This window comes from Aquila chrysaetos, chromosome 8, assembly GCF_900496995.4.
Source record: "Aquila chrysaetos chrysaetos chromosome 8, bAquChr1.4, whole genome shotgun sequence".
In the NCBI taxonomy this organism is placed as follows: domain Eukaryota; kingdom Metazoa; phylum Chordata; class Aves; order Accipitriformes; family Accipitridae; genus Aquila; species Aquila chrysaetos.
The window spans coordinates 12,550,309-12,571,571 of record NC_044011.1 but is presented as its reverse complement, the minus strand read 5'-3'; the positions used below and the strand labels follow the sequence as shown (position 1 = coordinate 12,571,571).

At 37.5% G+C, this 21,263-nt stretch overlaps 1 protein-coding gene across 1 annotated transcript in view; it reads right to left on the bottom strand.

The window, feature by feature from the left end:
- The window catches only part of ADGB (androglobin), a 121,052-nt gene that overhangs the window by 1,710 nt on the left and 98,079 nt on the right, over nt 1-21,263 (bottom strand). The window contains exons 28-34 of the mRNA XM_030023512.2: nt 16,727-16,923; nt 15,407-15,518; nt 8,440-8,627; nt 6,543-6,698; nt 4,012-4,120; nt 1,840-1,942; nt 305-473 (exon numbers count right to left, since the gene is read on the bottom strand). Of these exons, the coding sequence (XP_029879372.1) occupies nt 305-473; nt 1,840-1,942; nt 4,012-4,120; nt 6,543-6,698; nt 8,440-8,627; nt 15,407-15,518; nt 16,727-16,923 (1,034 nt within the window). The remainder of the gene's footprint in view (nt 1-304; nt 474-1,839; nt 1,943-4,011; nt 4,121-6,542; nt 6,699-8,439; nt 8,628-15,406; nt 15,519-16,726; nt 16,924-21,263) is intronic.

Below are 21,263 nucleotides of genomic sequence, written 5' to 3'. Positions count from 1 at the left end.
GTCAAATGCTCAATTTATTCTCACTTATAACTATACTTTTACAGTGATATTCTTAAAATAGTGTTTTTGCAAAGAGCTGTATCAAGAAAGTACTAAGAATATCATATTAAGGGTGTTGTGTAGTACTATTTTTTTTCTCTACAACCTTTAGTTTTAACCTTTGCCCAAGTGAAATTTCAAGCTTGTTCACTGTTTCTAATTATTGCTACTGAATACAAAAGTCTTGAGAATGGTTGATCAAGATATTCATACCAGTGGTGGATATCACAGTAATACTTACTAGAAAGTAATCTTGAAAACCTACCTGCAGATTCTCATACATGTCAAGTATATTTTGCTTCAGTAAAGCTCTGGCATTTCGTTCTTTTTCTCTTTGTTCCAAAGCCAGCTCTCGAAGTTCCCTAAAATGGTTGATTTTTTCCGCTTTACTTATATCTTGCTCTTTTCTTAGTGCAGACTCAGACATTGTTTTTCTGAAAGAAATACAGAGATATTTGTCTCATTTCAAATACAGTTTTGGGTGGTGTATATTTTGCTTAGCACCCATATGCATATATTTGGCTTATATACTGCAATGTCACTATTGTATGGTTAGATATGGTTAAGGAGTCACTTTTCTTCTGCTTATATATAACACTGATGAGAAAGTACATTCCTGAGACCAGGTCTTCTTATACTTGAGTGACTACTTGTAAAATCATGCTCATCTTCAAGCATATGAAAAACTCTACATGTGACACTTCTTTTTAATTTGCAAGAAATATCATATTTCCAGAAGTTTTGATATTATAATTCAGCACTGAGACAAATGTAGGGGTTTTTTTTTGCCGTTGGCATAATGGCAGCTAAGTGGATAATATATTTTTGTAATTTAATTTAAATGACTAGTGTAAAAATCAATGAGTTGATGACCATTGAAATGCTTACAAGACTCAAGCTTCTGGAAGATATTTTGCCATATTTTCTACTGTTCTAATGGTACTCACTTCAATATAACACCAGTTTCCCTTTCAATTTAAAATTAAATCTGGGGATTTTTTGATAATAAGGTCTTTTGAAAAATCAATGAGCTGAATAAATGCCACATTGCGTACAAATGGACTTAAGCATGAACTGGGTTCTACCTGCAGCACAGTAAACATGCAGGTGCATGTATATTAGCAAGATAGGTTCATATCAACACATGTAATAAAGAATATAGTTCTTTTGAATAAAGAATATAATTAATGTAATTATTTCAGCTATTATCTATTATTATTAACTGAACTGAAGTTGGTAAATATATTATTTGAATCTAGCATCGCATCCTGACAAACTTCATATTCTTTCAAGATGACCACTGAAATAAACATATTTGCTTGCACATGCATTTTCTTCAGATTTTTATGCCACATTCTCATTACATGCAGTGCAGTGATTCAGCTCCTTTGACATGTATTATGCTAAGGAAAGGACATAAATTATAAAAGGATATAGGAAAGCAGAGATTTTAAAACACATCCATGCCAGGAAAATCAAAGCTGAAAACTGTATCTTGATGCCATCTACACTTCTGCGTTCACTCCTGAGTGGTTTTGTGTACACAACATAAAGGACAGATAAAACATGGGCCAGGATTTTCACAGCAAATTTAAAAAGCGAGTGACAGAATTGTAGCTTAGTTCAATGACATGTGAAGGATAAAGTCTAAATTCACATCTATTATACTGCATCCGGTTACAGAGAGGATACAAGTGCATAAAAATATATTGCATTTACTAATTTCTATATATGAAATTCCTTAGTCAGTCTTTCATTTTGGTGTTTCACTGGGACTTAATTGTTCTTGCTGCAGTTTACCTCATGTAAGGACTAAGGTCTATAGGCTCCCATTTTTTTTGCTGCATTTGTAAGCTTGAGTCAATAGCTGCTTGTGATGCTTTCTTTCCTGTGGTAAGAGAATCTACAACAGAACAGGTTAAACTGGTTATTCAGTTATGCTAGGAGGCTCCATCTAAATTCTTATATAGTTTTTTCTTCTTTGGGCTCAGCAAAATACATTATTAAATGTGAATATGGGTTGGAGAGATAGAATATTTCTGCCTTTTTATTTCCAACACTCATGATTGATAGAATCAAAAATGCTGCAAAACCCCCACATGTGCTAGAGTGAAATTAATATATCTATTTTAGGTATATCCACAGTACTCAAGAAGGTCTGTAAATCTAAGCAAGAACATTCAATTTAAAGTGCCTAAAGAATGTTAAGAATAAATTCTAATCAGCAAGGAATCACATTCTTTTATTTAAAAAAAATAAATCAATAAAAATCTGATTGTTCAGTCCTGGCTGTAGTTTAAAAAAATTATATTCCCTTTTGGGCAGACATTTAGTTTGGGAAACACCAGTCTAAAGAAAAAAGGTCCCATGGCAACTTAAAACTGTCATTCTGAAGTGTTAGAATTTTTTTAACCACATGGATAGTAATCATGTTATGCTTTAATGTAGCCTTGTCACAATACAATGACATGTCTGATATTAAGCATGCTACTGTGCTGAGCTGCGTTGTGATTATTCCAATGCTTCCTTCTTTCAGTTTGTCTGGATGTGCTGAAAATGCCTGTGAAATTTGATGAGATTTGATGATGACTGCAGTAGTTTGTTTCCATAAAAACTCTCTTATTACCCTACTTATAGTAATAATCAATTGAAACATTTAAAAAATATTACTGGAATTTTCTCACCAAAAATAGGAAAGAGGTTTCTGAGCATTAAAAAAATTTACTGTCTATACATAGACAAATATACCAGCCTTCTCTGTTGGTCTAGAAGGGTGACATGGACTTTGGAAGTGCCTTAGCCACTGCCCACCAGAAAAGTATTCACCAGAACATAAAAATTCTTATTAAGATACTGAACATCATTACAAAAAAGTTCAAGCCTATTGCTGCACTCTATGGAACCAAACAACTTAAAGTCATTGTGTGTCATGTCTTTACTTCATGAGACTTTGTATTAGACTTCAAATGCCTAGTTTAGAACAAAGCTCTTGGTAGACAACCATTAATTTTGAAGTCCTTATCCAATAACTTGGAGGAAATAATATTCTTTCAAGTTTGTAACGCAAAAAGTAACTAATGATGTGCTTGTCTAAGGCATAAATTGAGGACTACTGCTTTAAGTTCTGAAACATTCCCAGGATGATAACTTATCTGACCGGAAAAATACTAGTCTTAACAAGTTATGTACTAGTTTCAGGTTCTAGTTCCACGCACATGAGCCATGACCAGGTATTGTCACAATCAGACTGGGTATTATACTTTCTGGTTTGTGATGGCCTGATCTCAGCATTATTCTCAGAAGAAAGAAACAACAAACAGCCTTGTAGCCTTGCACCCAGTTCAAATTTTCATCGGAGCTTGGTAATTGCCAGGGAATACAAATGAAGAATCCATAGAAATGGTAACCACTAAATAAAATTAGACAACACTTATGGAAGCTGCCAGGAAGCTGATGCTACTCAGTATGCACTTTTTGACACCTCACTTCCAGAGCACTGTCCATGAACAGTTTCCATTAACGTTAACATAAAGAAAATGCACATTAGAAGTATTAGTGTCTTACTGACATGCTATTTCAGCTGCTAAACCATTTTTTAATATTTCTACACTAATGACCTCTGGTACCCAACTTGGAATTGAGGGAGTAGGTATTTTCCACTGAAATTCCAAAATTTCAGGTTAATTTAGGGTTAGAATTCTAGTACAGGAGGACTGTTTAAAGTTTGCTTAAGGGTAACTTGGCAGCCTCCAAGAGCTGTGAGGCTGTATCTGTGTCTGAAAATAGAGCAATGCAACAATTAAAACAAAAAGGGGATAGAGAAGATAGAGACTAAACATGCCATTGTGCCTTTGGACACCTTTATTGGGACTGTTCTATCCATTTTCTACCAGTATTTAATGCAGAAGTCTTTTCTAAGGAGCTGAACATGATATACAGATGACATGCCTGACAGAAAGTGTATACCCTTACCTCTTTCTCCTGAACTAGGTGTTAAACTGGCAGTCTCAGTCTCAGCTATGGGCTCCTCTGAATCTCTCACAGCATACTTATTAATAAACCGCATGCGTTCCTGAAAAGCCTAGAGATCAAAGTTTTAATCCAGATGAGAAAACTTCTACTGCATACTTTAAATCCCAAACAATTTTCAAAACTAGGTATCTGTAAGTGGTCAAGAAGACACTAAACCTTCAAATCCAGTGCATGTGAGATACGATCTTACTTCATATTACTGGTGAGTGTATTTCACTGGTTTGATCTATGAAAACGTCACCTCTAACAACGGGAGTACCATTAGTGAGTCACTGGGGAGAGAAGAATATAAGCATAAGGAGACCACATTTCATGTCAGTCATATTCAAGCCGTCTCTCCAATAGATTATTTTTTTTTCTGAAATAATAACCTGTCAACATTAAACATCCAATTTTTCTAGTAATATTTTGGAACCTTTATTTGTTTAGTTTTAATGTATTGTGTAGAGGAGAAATAAATTTGCAGTAGTACTTAAAGTTCATCTTTAATTTATATCGAGTGCGTCTTGAGTATATGAATAAGAATCCCTAAGCAAACGTTTGTGAGATGGTAGTTCAGTAAAATGGAAAGTAGGCAGTACACTTTGAATGGTTTCACTCAATACATACTGGCTACATTTAGTTTATAACCCAAATGAGAAAACGATGCTGTCAATAACAAACCTAACTCCAGGGTGCAGTAAGCAACTCTGCCTGGGGCTGGAATCAGAAAAGGTGCTAGGGTTCCCATTGAATCAGTCCCGAGACATGGGATACTTAAAGATCATCATGCAATGAAATAGTGGAAAATCACTGAACTCTGGGCAGTTTAAAATAATCTCTGGATTTAAAAAAAACCCAACAACCAAACAAACCTGAAAAGCAAGATCTGTTCCCTCCTAGCTGAATGTATGGCCAGAATACATTCAGCTACTGCATCTCCTTAGGGAAATACCTCTTCCTCCTAGGAGCTCCTATAGCCTGGTGATTTAGACTTCCTCCTGCGAAATGGGAGCTATGGGTGCAAACCCTTTTAGACTCAATTACCTTTGATGCCAAAACCAGGCATCACCACTTCTGCCTGTCATTTTGGAAGGTGACTTGGCCTCACTGGACTTTCTCTTAAAGGCTCAGATTGCCAGAATGGACGGAGAAACCAAAAATCAGCCTGGAGTCAGGCACCCAATTCCCAGGGTCACAGGGCATGTGATGTTGGGGCAGGGTGATCAGGAAGAAGGGAGGAGGGAAGCTACTAATTCTGGATAGCAGACCGCTGAGTTAGACCTTTTTCTAGTGTATTATATGTAGTTGCTGCAAATTTCTTAATGATGGCTGCTTTAGAAAAATGTCACAGACCTAAGGGGCTTTTAAAATGGAACCCTTTAGCTGTAATTCAGTTGATCTTCTGATCAAAAAAGGCAACGGTGATAGAACCAGCATTCTGAAAAGACTCTACACATCAAAGGGGATTCATTTCCAGCTAATCTTTAGGACGCTGTGCTTGCATTTTCAGTCTCAGCACCGCCAATCAAAGCTGCAGAGTAATGCATCTCTCCTTTCATCAGAATTTAATAAAGTAGTGTCAGAAAAATTTTTGAGCTTTGGATACACTGAACAGAACTGAGAAAATCTGAAAGTGTAACTGGGAAGACCTATGTCTGAGGTTCATTTCTGAAAGGTAATATAAAAAAGGCAAAATCATTCTGAGCTGGGGTTTCTGGCCAAATACCCCTCAAAGGTCATTGGTGGTGGTGGTGATAGGGGATGACTGTTAGGTAAGTTTTAAGACTGCATTTTGTTCTTTTATTTTCCTTTTTTTTGGTAATGATGCTTCCAATTCTGAATCAGCAGTTTAATTTTTTGCTTTGCTAGAAAGAACTTGTATTATTTTTCCATCTTAAGCATACGTCATGTGAAAAGAGCCCAGCTGCAGCTGACAGATACCTGAGTTAGTATTGCTTCTCCAAAACAGTGAATTCATACAAAGCAGCATGTACAGGCTCATGGGTAACCTGCAACCCAGAATGAAGACGGGAATCCTGGCTGCAGGGGACAATTTGAGTGATGATATGGCCTGGTGCCAGTTCGTCAAGAAAAATCTTTTTGGCATGTTTATAACAGTGTATTTGTCACCAGAATCTGTTCATGCTAAACATTAAACTTGTCACAAGAAGCAGCTTTGAAATTGTGCAGACGTGGTGGGCTTTCTAAGGAGAAACTTGTCTCTGTTTTGTAAAGTCAAATCTAAAGTCTCAGTGATCTACAGCAGTCTAAAGGAGATGATCTGGATTCCTGCCCAGAATTCATGCACATAATCACTTTTGATTCTTTAACCTGTGTAAAGAATCTGTGTAAAAGTTCCCGTCTCCCACAGAGTGGTGAAGAGGACAGCCATATGAAGTCAGGTGTCTGTTGAGGCAACCGCTCTACCATCACAGCAGCTCCTGGAACTTGTGAAGAAAAATTACTGCAAAGATTGCACTCTGATATACCTTGATAGCTCTTCCTGGCTCTGCAGACTCCCATGCTTTTTTCATGGCTTTGATCTCATCTGCTCGCTGGGTGTCTTTCTTCACCTCCAGAATGTCTGCCTCTCTCTGCTCACTAACTATACGTAAAGTCCAGTACGGTTTGTTTGAAGCAGCTTGCTGAAAGTAAAGTATCATAAACATAATGTATTCACTGGTATACATCTAACACCACTATATAGGATAAAGTTATGTTTCTGTATCCCGGTTTCAGTTTCCTGACTGATATACATTATACATTGATAGACTTTGACATGCGTTACTACACAGCGGCTGCCAAAGGAAAGGAATATGACTTTGCAATGTCTAGAAGCTTTTGGAGGTATTTTGCTTATATGCTTCTCTCCACTCCCATACAGCATGCTCCACACTCCCGGTTCTTCTCAACAGTCTGTCTGAACAAGAGTATTTTGTAGCTATTATTGCCTGCCTCCCCTCCCCTCCCCTCCCCTCCCCTCTTTCACTTTCTCTCCTCTCCTCTCCTCTCCTCTCCTCTCCTCTCCTCTCCTCTCCTCTCCTCTCCTCTCCTCTCCCTTTTTACTAGAAGTCTTACTATATTAAACTAGGCTTTTTGTGTAGAAATCCATGTTGCTCTGCCTTATGAGGCATCTGGTTCTTTCCAATCACTTCCCAAATTTTCTAAACTGCCTTAACGCATGGCTTCTCCAGAACTGTAGGGTACAAGTAGTACCTCGAGTGTAGGAGACTATTCTGCTGTCTGACTGATTAATGAGATATTGGGCTGCATATATTTCTGGAAACTGTACCATCTGTAGAACTTTTAAGCCCAAGATTCAGAAGTAGAGATAGGAGTTCAGCTTTTATTTGAGACTAAAGGTGGGCATCTTCTTTACCTGCAAGCAGTTCCATCTTGAAACTTGCATCTGTTTTAGTGGCAGACTGAAGAACTCCCAAGAGCTATCATCCCAGCACCCCCAGTGTACCCCATCATTGGAGCTGAAGGCAGAAATCTGACAGCCTGAAGCTGCATTGCATTTCTGTGGCCAACAGTCTCAACTGCAGCCACTTGGACTGCTCCGAAAGAAGGGTTAAGGCACTATTCCGGAACTCTACATAATAAGGTGTGGAAGTGAATCATAGAAAAGTTTGCTGTGCAGCAGGTTTAGTCAAGAAAACAATTCAGTAGAGATTTCTTCATGAAAAACTCTATGGAGATGCCCTCCCCTTGAACTACCTGCCATGAGGCAGCAAAATTCCCAGCAAAAGCAATACCATTAAACGAGGAGCTGTCGGTTCCTTCCTTGCCTTCCATTAATCTGTTTGCAATCCATAAAGTCAGTTATTCCTTTTAAGGCACACAGGCTGGCGGTAGCCTTTTGGTCTACCACAGAACACTCAGATTATCCCACCACAGATGAATAATTTCTAAGTAGGCAAGTAGGTACCAATTTTTCTGCCACTGTATGTCCACAAGCTAAAGACAATTGTGACATATGAGACAGGAACTATAGCGGAAAGACCTATTTCATCTCCCTGGGAACCTATGAAAACTACTACAATGAGGCCTAATGGGACATGAATATGGCAAATTCACGCAATTTAATAAACCTTCAGCACAGACAGAAACTAGACCAACAAAAGGAACAACCAGTGGTTGCTTTACACATAAACAAAGAAATGAGCACGTTTCATCTCTAAATGCAGGATGCATGTCTTTTACATGTGTAACTAACTCGATCTCTCTCAGGAGTAAAACTAAAAAGGTGGCAAAGCAGGGCACAGAGAATGCAAGGGATACACTAGAAGTGCTAGTAATACTGATCTGCAGACCTGAAAATATCTTTACACTCAGTACAATGATGGCATATTCAACAAATCCAGGTTTTGGCTTTGTTCTCACCTGAGATTCAGGTCGAGCTGCAAGAGATACAAGTGATCCTCTTTCTTTACTGGACTTCTCTTTTTCTGTCTTCTCAGATGCTTTATCTTTTGTTTTTCTACTTGGTTTAGGAATACTTGTAGACTTTTGTCCTTCAGAATAATTGAGCACTGGGGGAAAGCTGTGCTCCTCATGCTTTTCCCCATGTACTATTCAGATGTAGTTATGATGCATGATGAATTAGAGGATACCATTGCCATCCAGAAATATATTTCCCCATGTAATATCCAGGGTGGAATAACAACACAAAACAGCCATACAGAAAGACAAAGAAAAGTCAGTTAATTAGTTGACACTTTCAAGTACTACACTAACATTTATTGTTGGACCAAGAAAAGGATGTGGGGACAAAGCAACTTTTAAAAACAGACTTACAAGGTGGACATATTGTGACAGCCTTATCTGTCCTAAATACCACTTTACCCAGAGCTTAACTGTGAAGATGACACGGTCCCTGCACAACAGTCACTGCATTGTTGTCTTGTGTATGGGTCAATCCAAAGACTGCAATGTACAGAATCACAGTCTGACTCTTACTTCTCTTATATACATATATATTCTCTTCTCATACAATCTCTGTCAGTGTTATGCACTAGGCAGGGGAGAAGCTCAAAGTAGGTAAAGTCAATGTTCTCACTGTTGCATATCCTCATAAGCCTGAAAGTGTGCAGAGCAGAGGGGAAGGTACATGCCACCAAAAATGCAAGGAAGTTAAGGCAAAGAAACATGTTTGAGATTTGATGCATATTTAAGAAATTCAAAATTGTCATTCTCAGAACTATCTGAGAACATTTTGGATTAATTATTTTGTCAGTGCATGTGTATGCTATATGTTTGAATTAAAGATACTGAGAACTGACATTTGTAACACTTATTCTGCACTGTCTTGGCTGGTGGGAACTGTTAACAAGACTTTTTGCACGTCATAGTCTTGTTAAAATAAATAAATATAGAAAGCCTGTAATAGCATATAGCTTTAATAGCATAAGGAACATGTCAGTTGAAACAACCTGGAATGGACCCACAACACTATGAGAAAGATTAAAGATCTGAGACTGAAATCTCCATTTCCCTCCCCCTTCATACTGCTTGAAACATTGAAACAAATGCTGAAAATGTAGATTTAGTCAATGCAATAAAACAGGGCATTTCTCTTAGAAAAAAGAGGAAAGGAGTGACTGTTTTACAATCTGACCATAACAACAAGGTACCTTTCACTTAATGCTATGCTTTTCTAATTTCCTTCCACTGAGGTCAAATCACTGTGCTGCATGATTAATGAGGTTTGGGTCAGATCTGCAATGTCATGGCTGAGATTATATGGATATACAAAATTGTAAATATTAAATATATAGAAACATATTTATAACACACATATAAGTACACATACAAATATATATTATATGATATGTGTATTACATCATACATTATACATGTGTTTATGTATAAATTGATTATTCTTACCTCCTCATGCTACTTAAACAAGGTACGATGGCACCAAAGTGCTAAGCTTAAATTGATTCAGTGCTACCAAAGCATACATTAAAGAACGAAAGCAAAAATTAAAGTGGTGTCCACAAATACTGAAGATACTAAAGCAACTCCGGAGGAAATGCAAATATAAAATAAATAGTGATGACATTATTTGAAGTTATAATATCATTACACAAATGGCTTTCCATTTAATTTCACATTATCATAACATAGTAGAACCATAAATCAGGCTGGTGTACATGCATTATTCAGTGAATTATTAATTTTTAAAGATAAATTATTTATTGTTTATACAAACACTCAAGAGACATTCAGTGTTATTAGCTAAATGATATCAGACAAAGACTTTTCTATGTCATGGGATACCACAAGTTTTGTTTGGCTTCTATAAATATTTCCCGGCACTGAATTTTAACATTTTGATGCTCTGGACTTATGGTATACACTCAGAAGTTAGTAGATAGATAACAAACAAGCATATGAAATGACAGGGCTACAATGAGGTATCCTGCTTTAACTCCAGATATGAACGCTTAGGGCAGGATTCAGTTGAGCTCTCTTCGCTAACAGTACGCTGCACTGTCCGGGCCCCCCCAGCCCTCCCCCCTCCCCCAGCAGAGCAGGCAGCCTCCCGGCTTTTGGGATCACCCTCCAGATATTCCTGGAGGGGACACTGGCTGCAGTTTGGCACTACAGCGTGCAGCCTACTCTGACTCTTTGGGAGATGGGAGTAGTTCCTCAGGGCTTTTCTAAGGACGAAGCCAGGCAAATGCTTTGTATGGGATGTGATGAGAAGAAAGGCAGGGAGATGATACAGACAGTGAAATGCCATTCCAGCTCATAGCTTATGCAACGATCATCACAAACTCTCTGTGGCAGTTACCTTATATGTATGGCACCAAGACAAGTTTGGGCATCACACCAATTGACAGTGATGACAAGCAGCTGATAGCAACTCTTAAAATTAGCCTCTCTACCACTTTTCTGTTATTTACTCAGAGATTCATTTAGTCTAGTGCCAGAAGGGACCACAGTGATCATCCAGTCTCATGTCTTGCCTACGACAAGCTAAATAATTACACCAAATTCTTATCTGAAACTTAGAACTTCAGATTGAGATACAACAGTCCTCTTTTTTAGGCAAGAGAGACAGCTACTCTTGATTTATGAGATTCAAATTACAGAGAATGTATCTTAGTCATAAGGAGTCTTTTGAAGTTTTCTTTGAGAAGATATCATGCTCCCATTGTCTGAAATAAGCCTTGAGCATTTAGTGGGATTACCCAGTAGTTGGCAGAAATGACTATTACTTGCCCCATGAGAAACTTTCAGATTTGGTTAGGAAATGACTGAGAAGCTTAGATGTTGCTTTTCCTGTCTCTGACTGGATCCTCAGAAGGATTCTCGACAGATAGCAACGTCAAAAACCTTTCCAAAGTTGGGCTCATCCAGGCACTAAAGCTGCAGTAAAAATACGCCAGGATAGAAGCAAACCACCAATTTTGCCGAATTGCAGTAGTAGGGTGGGCTGAGAGCATGGCTTAGAGGTCTACAGGTCTTTAAACTCTACCACCATCGTGTATCCTCAGTGACCTATTTTTTCACTGAACCAGTGATTAATCACTACGGACAGGCAAGGTGGGAAAGAGATAAAGAGGGAGAACTGGACATCCTGTTAAACATCTCATGAAATCCTGCCCTTGGCATGAGCCAGCAAGTTCTCCCGTGGGAACAGAAAACCTCGGGGAGAAACTTTCCCAGCTCTGGAGAAAAAAGGAATATTCCAAAGGATATTGCCTCTCCTGCCTTTTCAAACCTACCTCTACTACCTGGGTTGGGCGCCCTATCTCCCCCTGCTCTCCCAGTTGGATACACAGCCTTCTCTCATCAACAGCTCATACTTTTCAGTTAACTTAAGGCAATATATAAAATACATGCTGCAGTAAGCATTCAGCACACGCTGATGATTCAACTCTGGGTTGTGACAGCTGCACAATAAAACTTCTGATCTTACTATGAGAAAAGTAAAACCAAAGAAGCTAAAAAGGCAATAGCTGGAAATCATATATACAAAACAAATCTTAAAATAAGTTTGTGTGCACAGTCAAGCAACTTAAAATGGTATTAGCAGTTGCAAGATTGCCTGCTAATTTTTCCCCTTTTACACAAGAATTATGATCCAGACCTTACTTTTTTTTTTTTACCAGTTTTCCACTGAAGTCTTGCCCCATTAACAGTTCCCAAAGGAAAATAAAAAAGAAAAAAAAAAGAGAGAAAAGAATGAAGACTGTATAAATAATAAATTATCTCACACTTTCTAATTTCTGTGTACTTGGATTTTCCTGGTTAATGCTTTTTTAATGTTTTGTTTGTGCAACGTACTCTTCAATAAAACATTTAAAGAGATTTCATATATAATAAATATGACTAAATATTAGTAATGAAATAACTTCTGCTAATACAGTTCTTTTTACAAGTACCGCCAAACTGCAGCGTTAAGGATTCTGAAGAAAGAAAAGAGTAATAAGCATCAACAAATACAAAATATAAAATTATCATAGCATCTGTATGCCAGAGAACATGTTTTCTTCAAAAATGTTCTTAATAAATATTTATAATATCGGTCAATATCGATAGTATAATAGTATGGGTCTTCATTTAAAGGGAGACTTGCTTAAAAGACTCTAGTAAATGCTAATACGAAGCTGAAATATGCTTTTACCATGATAAATTAGCTTTAATACAAAACTAACTCCAGGTGGCACTGTTGTCTTACGTGAAAAAGTGATACCTGAAATGGTGAAAATTTGTTGCAGGAATTTTCCACCTGGCTCATTGCAGCTTGCTTAAAAATCACATGGTGAGAGGATGCCTTTTTGGTTACATGCCAACACTGTGATTATATGAATTGTGTGTTTGATAACTGGGGCTGGCAGCTTTAAATGGTAAAGCTCAGTTTTCATATTACTTTAAGACTAGTTCACAATCAGAAAAAGATTCAAAGATTAAATGTTGTTTTCCAAAATACCTATAGTAAGCACTTCAGATAAATGTTGCTATTAATAGGGGTTCATAAAATAAATGCTAAGTAGTAAATACAGTATGTGTTGGTGTTGAAACTTTATGTTATATGTTGTTTTTAAACTCTGATGGTGGCCTGGGAAATCTGTTGATGTCCTTGTATGAACAGAAACACCCAGTTAAAATGAACTGTGAAATGGATTTGGGTTACTTTGAAAGGCAGCGATTAAGAGAGGACACAGAAATCACAACATTTAAAAAGAAACCTAAGAGAAACATGCTCATTATCACTGACTGTGGCTTGAGTATGGTTGACTCCAAATGAGCCAAAGCATCAGTTAACATGGAGAAGGGAAGCTATGAACTGGAATACTGCTACCTTGAACTAAACATGAGAATACTCATGAGATTGACAAGCTTCAGTAATAACAGTTGAAAAGTAGTGAAGAAACTTAGAGATTAAGTGACCTCCTTTGACCTGCAGCTTTACAGACCATGGTGATATCTGTATGAAAGGATATACACCAGTAGCATAAGTGGTGTGTTAAGTGCAAGCTGTTACTACGTAGCTGGCTCAGAAGGATAAGACAATGTTATAGGATGTCTATTGTAAGAAGCAGCCTAGCACTAAGGGGTAAACAAGGAGAATAAATGGAGTCATCTAGGAAGAAGTGATGATTTTGTGAAGAATGCAACAAACAAAAAGCAGGTGAAATCACCACTAAAAAAGCTGTGTACACCAGTCCTGTAAGGCTACGTGGCACAGCTCCTCAAATATTACTAAAACTGACTAGGGACTATAGTAAATCAACAAGATACATCTTTGTAAAGTTCTGTAATGCTAGCTGAAAAAAGACTGCAGAAATCTCAAATGTTGCACTCATTTTAAAAAGAGGAAATAAAATAATATATGTCAGCAATTACTACTGATGAATCTAACTTCAGCCCAGGGTAATAAAAAAGACCAGACATTCAAACAGAAATATGTAACCAGAGTAAGAAGTAAGAAATACCACTAATAAATAAAGATCAAATCTTCCTAAGAAAATTTAAGGGTATTAGCAAGTGTATATATATGAAGAAGGATAACACAAATAATTTCTCCTTATCTTATAGTTTAAAAATTGAGTTATAGAACTTTAATATTAATGATATGGGAAATTTACCGAATGGTGGAAAGTAATATTTTAGGTTCTGCAGGAGTCTAAAGGTGAGAGCGCAGGGGAGTCAGCTGCGTGCGTGTGTGTGATGGTCTACACCAGCAGCTGGAGTAGGGCTGCAGCCTCAGGAGCTCATATGGGATCCAGGGGCCAGCTATGGAGCAGGCTAGGTGTCTAAGTCGCTGGAAGGATCCACCTTTTATAAATATATATACATATATATATATATATAGTCTCTCCAGTAAACTTCCACCCTGTCCAGCCAGAGAGGGAAGCAGGATGAGGCCATTGGTGCTGTCTGAGTTTGTGCGAGTGCTCTGAGTGTCTGTGATCTGTGTGGCTGACAACATATATATGTATATACATAGTGTGTGTCTGTGTTCTGTGTGCGTGTGCCTGCTGGGACTACATCTTCAGCCTTGCTAATGGTTGGACCTGGGGACGTGGAGTGGTAACAGCCTCGCCTCTCTTGGGCTGTTGGGTCCAGCATGATAAATTTTCCTCTAACATAATTAGGATCTAAATCATTCTGTGTCAGCCCCCGTGGTAAAAGGATAAGCAAATATGAGACATTTATCTAATTTCTAGGATACTGACTAGTATTCTAACTGCTTTTAATATGTGTTGGGTTTTTTTCTGTCCCTTAACAAGAAATGCTAAGAGAATCTGGAAAAAAAGAAAAGGTTCTGTAATTTCTCTGTCCCCTTCCTGGCTTGAATATACAGCTTGCCCTTGGGACCTTTGCTAGTCTTGCCTCCTGCCTAAATTCTTCTCCTAGCAGTACAGAAGTAATACATATCCCAAACCAGGCCTTTATTTCGCTCTTGTCAGTGCATTTTCTTAAATTATCTGTAGGCATGTTTCCCTAGTTTCAGTAGAAACTTCTATGTTTGGATGCACTTTGTCAGGGCACTGTGCACTGTTATATTACACTTCATAGGTCTCTGAGTGTAGGAGCAGTCACACTTCTACAGCTGTTCCAGGTCCCTACCTAAAGTTGAGCCCTAAGAAGCTCAGGTGAGTTTTGCAGAGTATTCTCTGATTTCTTTATAATTTGTGAACTGAAGGAATCATGTAATCAAACTTCATTTCTATGAAGCACAGAACAAAGAAAGAGCTTTGTTTCTTAATTATTTCACTCAAGAAGTGAATAAAAGAAAAAATGTCATATGGTCTTGGCTTGTAGTAATATAACATTTTTTAAAATCAGTAACATGATGCATGTGACTAAATACATACTTAGCTTGACCTACCTTTGATTTCATTTTTCTCAATTTCTTTTAGTTCCTGAACAAACAGAGACTGACTGTCTGTAAGTGGCCAACTATTACACAACACCAATGCTTGTATGATATACTTGTAAGACTGTGAAAGAAAATGCAGTACATTAACATGCTGAAGACATAACAATTATAGTAAGCATTCAAAAGTCCCATAGGTTAGTGAACTGCCAGCTACTGAACTCAGCAAATAAAACACATAACTTAAAAGCTTGCACATTACAGTATACACAAGAAGCTTAAAAAATTAGTGTTAATTGGACAGATTTTATTTTAATTCCTGTGAAATTAAACAATTACTCATGCATTTATCAAGTGAAACTAAACTGGGCTATACAATAAGGAGCTACATTCCTTTAAGATTTCCATGTAACTTTCCTATGTACGCCATGTGCTAAAACAAAGACTTTTATTTTTGATTTTAAGATCTACTACAGGGTTTTGAGCCCTAATACTAGCACTCAATAATGTCTTAATTTGAGGTAGAGGTGACAGGTTCCATGGGTTATTTTAAACATTGGCTACACTGAACAGGAAATGATTCTCTTTAAAAATTGCTTTCCAAATTCTAAAGCCAGTTCTGAGTCAAAGGAACAACCCTGGAATTTATTTCTCAATAGTCTTTTTTTTTTTTTTCCTTGGAATATTTTGTTGCAATTGAACTCAATTATCAGGAAAAATCACAGTAGAGAAACACTTGGAGATAGAGAAACAAGAACTGTTTGAGAAGATGAATGTTGTTTTTTTAAGATAGACAAATAATCCTAGGTGAAGTCAAGAAAAATCCCTGGTTTTGACATCCCTTGCTTAGAAACTCAGCTCAAGTAGCAGCTATTGTGTGTCTGTGTTACTAAAGCTTTCAGCTAACTGGCAATAGGTGTTTCTCTTAAAACTATTACAGATGACCTTCTCTTACTCATATTTCAAAGAAAACTCACATTGAAGCATCAGAAGTTTAACTTCATTACTGGTAGTTTTTGGCCCTTCGCTGAAAGTTACGCTATACTTGAACTGGATTTGGCAAATGAAGAACATTTAAAGATTGAATATATCACCTTGATTTGGAAACAAAAATGACCCCTTGTTATTTGGTTATTCATATTTGCACATTATCCTTTCTCCATAGCCTCATTCAGAAGCTACCAACAATCTTAATTTTGGATTCCTTGTTCTTGGCTCAGGATATCAGATCTCCACATGTACCAAAAGAATAATCAATACCCCTTCATTGGTTTGGTTTTTTGTTTGTTTGTTTGTTTTTTTTCCAAATCCCAGTGATTTGGAATCTCTTACTCGTTGTGGACTTCCATCATTATTTTGAAAGTTTTCCAAGAGGAAAGATTCTTCTAATATAGGTAGACCTTCTCGTACAAGTCCTGGCTTGATAGAAGTTTTGGTGTCCTTTGAAGATGAAATATGACCTTTTTTTTTAGATCCTCCAGTTTCTGATTCCTTCTTTGTACTACTTTGAATAATCTGGGTTTTGCTTGCTGCAAGATGATAAAAAATGCCAGTGTAAATTTCCAGAAATTCTATGAATTATTGATATGAGGTAAACAGATGCCCCCAGAAACTATGAGAAAGAAGAATTACCATAGTCAATTTTCTAATCCTGTATTATGCTCACAAGGTTCCAATTACAATTGTGCTTATTCCAAATCTATCCTTATTTCATTCTGCATGCAAATCACAAATCTCTTCAAAGTAAATAATAAGAAACTTGAAAGACTGTATATATAACTGTTGTTACTATTTATAAAGCATATAATTTCCCCCCCACCAAACCCGCCACTTCTTTCCTGCACTAACCACCACAGCGTCATGCTATATATTACATACTACAGATAGCCTTATACTCTGTATGATGGGATCTCTGTATAGCTCACTTTTAGTTTAAGGAATTGTGTATACCTGTGGAAGGACGGGAGAGGTGCATTGGCCACAGTTCTGGCAATTCCTACCCTTACAGAAGTCTCTTATGTCAACCTGACACAAAGCTCATAGCTGACTGAAGTTTAGAAAAAGCCAATCTTGAAAGGACCTATAGAACTATTTGTGGTCTATCATTTATAAAGGTATATCATTGTCTCCTAAGGAAGGTATTAATGTGGGAAAACTGTGAAACCAGGAATGTGCTAAAGAAGGGCTGTAACAGAAGTATTAATCCAGAAAACGTAAACTTGTGTTCATTTTTAATGCCACTGAAATCTATGATATTATCTTGGCTGAATGTCTACAGAGAAAGGAAAGAGAATTCTAAAAGGGAACATTTCACAGAAAATTGAATAAGGGCAAAACCCCCACGTCTGGGGAAGCAGCTTCACCTGTGTTACACTAACAATAGCTGGACCATCAAATGGGAAAGAGATATATTTTGACTTTGCTGAAGACAGAAAGCTTTACTCTTCCCAAGGTTTATCGTAGAAGCAAAGGATGATACCGTATCATTGCAACACTTCAAAAGAAAAATGTAGAGAGTTTCACCTGTGTTGACAAAACATCCAGGGAAGTTTACAGGACTCAACAGGACTATTAGACCAGATTCAGCAAAATTTACTGGTGGTGTGTCAGTGTATAAATGCCAAATAAAAGGGTAAGTGTGCCACTAGAAACTCAAAGGGAGTCAGAAAATACTGTTTCTTATGGAAGTCAGATGCCACAGATCATTTGCTATCACATCATCCTCTGCAGTAAGGCAGTGCTTCCTTTTTCTTAAGAAAATCAGTAGAAGTTGGGAAATGAAAACAAGACCTTGCAGAGATGCTTTCTTCAAGATGTCTCAACCTCCTAATCACAAGCTATGAGTTGCTCTTCTGTGTGACATTCAGAATCTTTAGCACCTGAACTATCCCTGTTGCTGTCCCCATGGTAAGGCAGCCTGTAAGAGAAACTTGGAGGACAATAGTTTGTTCTAGCCCATTTTTTAGAGCAATGCAACTCCATGGCTGCTGTTTTGTAGAAGATATGCCTAAGCAAGCCTGTGTCTGTGGAATAGTTTCTCACTCAAATAGAGCCTGCTGAGCCTTCCAGATACCAGTTAGCTTCCCATGCTGTGAAGATGAGAGGAGACATAACTCTTAGTGGTTAGATTATCAAGTCTTTCATCAGAGGGAACCAAAATCACGAGGCTTTCACTCAACAGAAGTGCATTTGGATGAAGAAGAAACATTATCCAGAGACCGGAATCTTGCATGTTCTTTTACATCTGTGTGAAAGCCTGCTGCAAAGAAACGATTTGGATTCCACATGGAAGAATGACTCTACATACAGATGTTTTCCAGTTGGGTAACTTGCCTTTAGGGTACCATTTGCAATATTTCCATGAAAGTTTCTAGTCAGGAAAGATCTTCAATGCCTGCCTGAGCACTGTTATCAAGGGACAGTGCAAATAATTTACAAAAAGGTAGCTTTAAAGCAGTGAGGCCAACTAAATATACTCCCTCTTGTAGGCAACAGAGAGGTGAGCTCCTCTCCAGGAGGTCTGGTGTCTGGGCTTTAGAGCCGTCCACTGCCCTCTGAAGGGGTCTACCTCTACTTACCAAGGTAGGTGGGTTTCAAGGGAGGTTGTATTCCTTAGGCTATAATTAGCTTTCATGAATGCCTCACTATCCTCCTCTTCTCTCTCTCCTAAACCTGAAGAGCTTAAGTATTGAAAAACTTTATAATGGTTTGCCCAGAGGATGAGCCTGCCATGAAGATAACTCAGCTCAGAATGGTGGAATCCTCCATAAGACTCATTCTGCTTTCCTTGCTGGAAAGATGGCTTGGGGAAGTTCCCAAAAATGCATACACATCCAAAATAATATTTCTAGCAATTGTCACCAGGTGGCGCTGTGACACCAAATTACTTTCCTTACTACATACGTAAATATTCAGTCTTGGTTTTCCTAAGCAAAGTTCTGACTAGAAGGAAGTCCTACCTACCTTAGTTCCAGATTCAAATAAATATCTGAACGAGATTTTGATACTTTGAGACTGGATTGTATCAGGCTGCTACTATGGAAAATAAAAGGATTATGAACATTCACTTGCCTATCTGTGCTTATAGGACTACTATGCTTGTGTCAACAAAATGAGTTGTGTTTGCAATGTGTCAATATGTAACTCCTTTATTGGCAAGCGAATGTTCAAGGTCCAAGTCATCTGCTACATCTCAAGAGAGGTAAATATATTCAAAATCAATTGGTTTAATGTAGGTTTTGAGCTACAAAAGACATTTATAAAACAGCTGTGACTGGAGATGAATTAACAGGTTGTGGGTAGGAAACGGGGATAATGTTTTATTGGTGATGCTTGCACAATAATGTCACTTAAGAGTACTTCTCTCAATACAGCGATCAATTCCATGAGAGGCAGAACACGTGTGATACTGAATAGGTCTCAAATGTGAGGATTGTGTCTTGCTTAACTAACAAGTTTGGTGCTGATGGTATAGCAGTGGTTTCTGATTATTCCTATTCTGTGAAAACACACTTTTTTAGAGAACAACTAGATACTAATGGTATGAATCTTGTCATAATGAGTGCCAATTGTACAAATCCCCACCTGAACTTGGCATCAGTATTTAAGGAGGTTCCTATATTGATTGTTATTGTACAGTCCATAATATCCTAACACTTTTGACAATAGCAAAGAAATATGCTTTTGCAATGCCAAAAGTTGCACCTACAGACACTCAGCTGGCTCGGTAATATGATACTGTCATATTGGTTATACTGAGTACATTTCATAATCTTTTCATTTAGTTTGGATGCTCTGAAAGATTTGGAACAGTAACACAAAATGTCTTCTTTGTGATTTACAGGATGCATAAATAGGTAAAGAACTTAAGGCCACTTGGTCTCATATTGTAAAAATTATAGTAATAGTTAAAAAAAAAAAAAAAAAAATCGAAGTGACAGCTTCACGGTCATTCCTTCCAAATGACAGCTCTCTATATACACACATGCACACTTAAATGGCATCAGAATATTCATTTCACCTTCAAATACAGTCTAAAATCATAATGCTTTTTTATAGGCTCCGCTGCTGAATATGAATGTGATATGACAACCTTCCTATTTTCAATCAGGTTAATATAACAGATATTTCACTGAATGATTCACAATGGATTAAAAGAATTTTAAATTAGCAGAAATTATTTGTATCACAGCACATAATAATAAGAGATAGAAGCCTAATGTGAGTGTCTGATTTCTGAGGATACTTTGTAAAGTTCTTCTCACCTATGCCCCCTGCTAGTCTGGAAAAGACAAAAAGTGCTGCTTAGTTATTCTGCCCCAACCTCTCCCTTCCAGCATCTGTTGGAACCCATTTCTCATCTCTTTCACCTGATTGTGCCTTTTAACTTATTTCAGTCTTCAGACAATGATCTTTGCCAACAAGACAGTTTCCTGAAAGAAAGTTTCTCCTTCGCTTTAGTGAGGGTAACTCGGGAATTTATTTCAAGTATTGTGATGCTGACCCTAATCTGAGCTATCTTATGGCTTTCCTGCTTCTATTTCCATGAGTCTACTAAAGAATCCATTCCCACATTCCAAAATCAGTAACCAAAAAATAGCTGTCGATTATCTTGGTAACCCAGAGAGTATCATGACAGGTTCTCCATGACTTCCTTTAAAACCACAACACTGTCATCTGATGAATTGTACTTTAAGAGCATGGTCTCCACAGTATTTAATTTTACATTTCTGGTAATAACAAGGTGCAGTTGAGGCAGAAACCAAGATGTTTCATAAACATGATTAAATTAGTTATTTTTCTCACACAGCATTGGTAATTTAGATAAAACATTTTTCTAAAGGATCATGTTAGGAAATTACACAGTTCA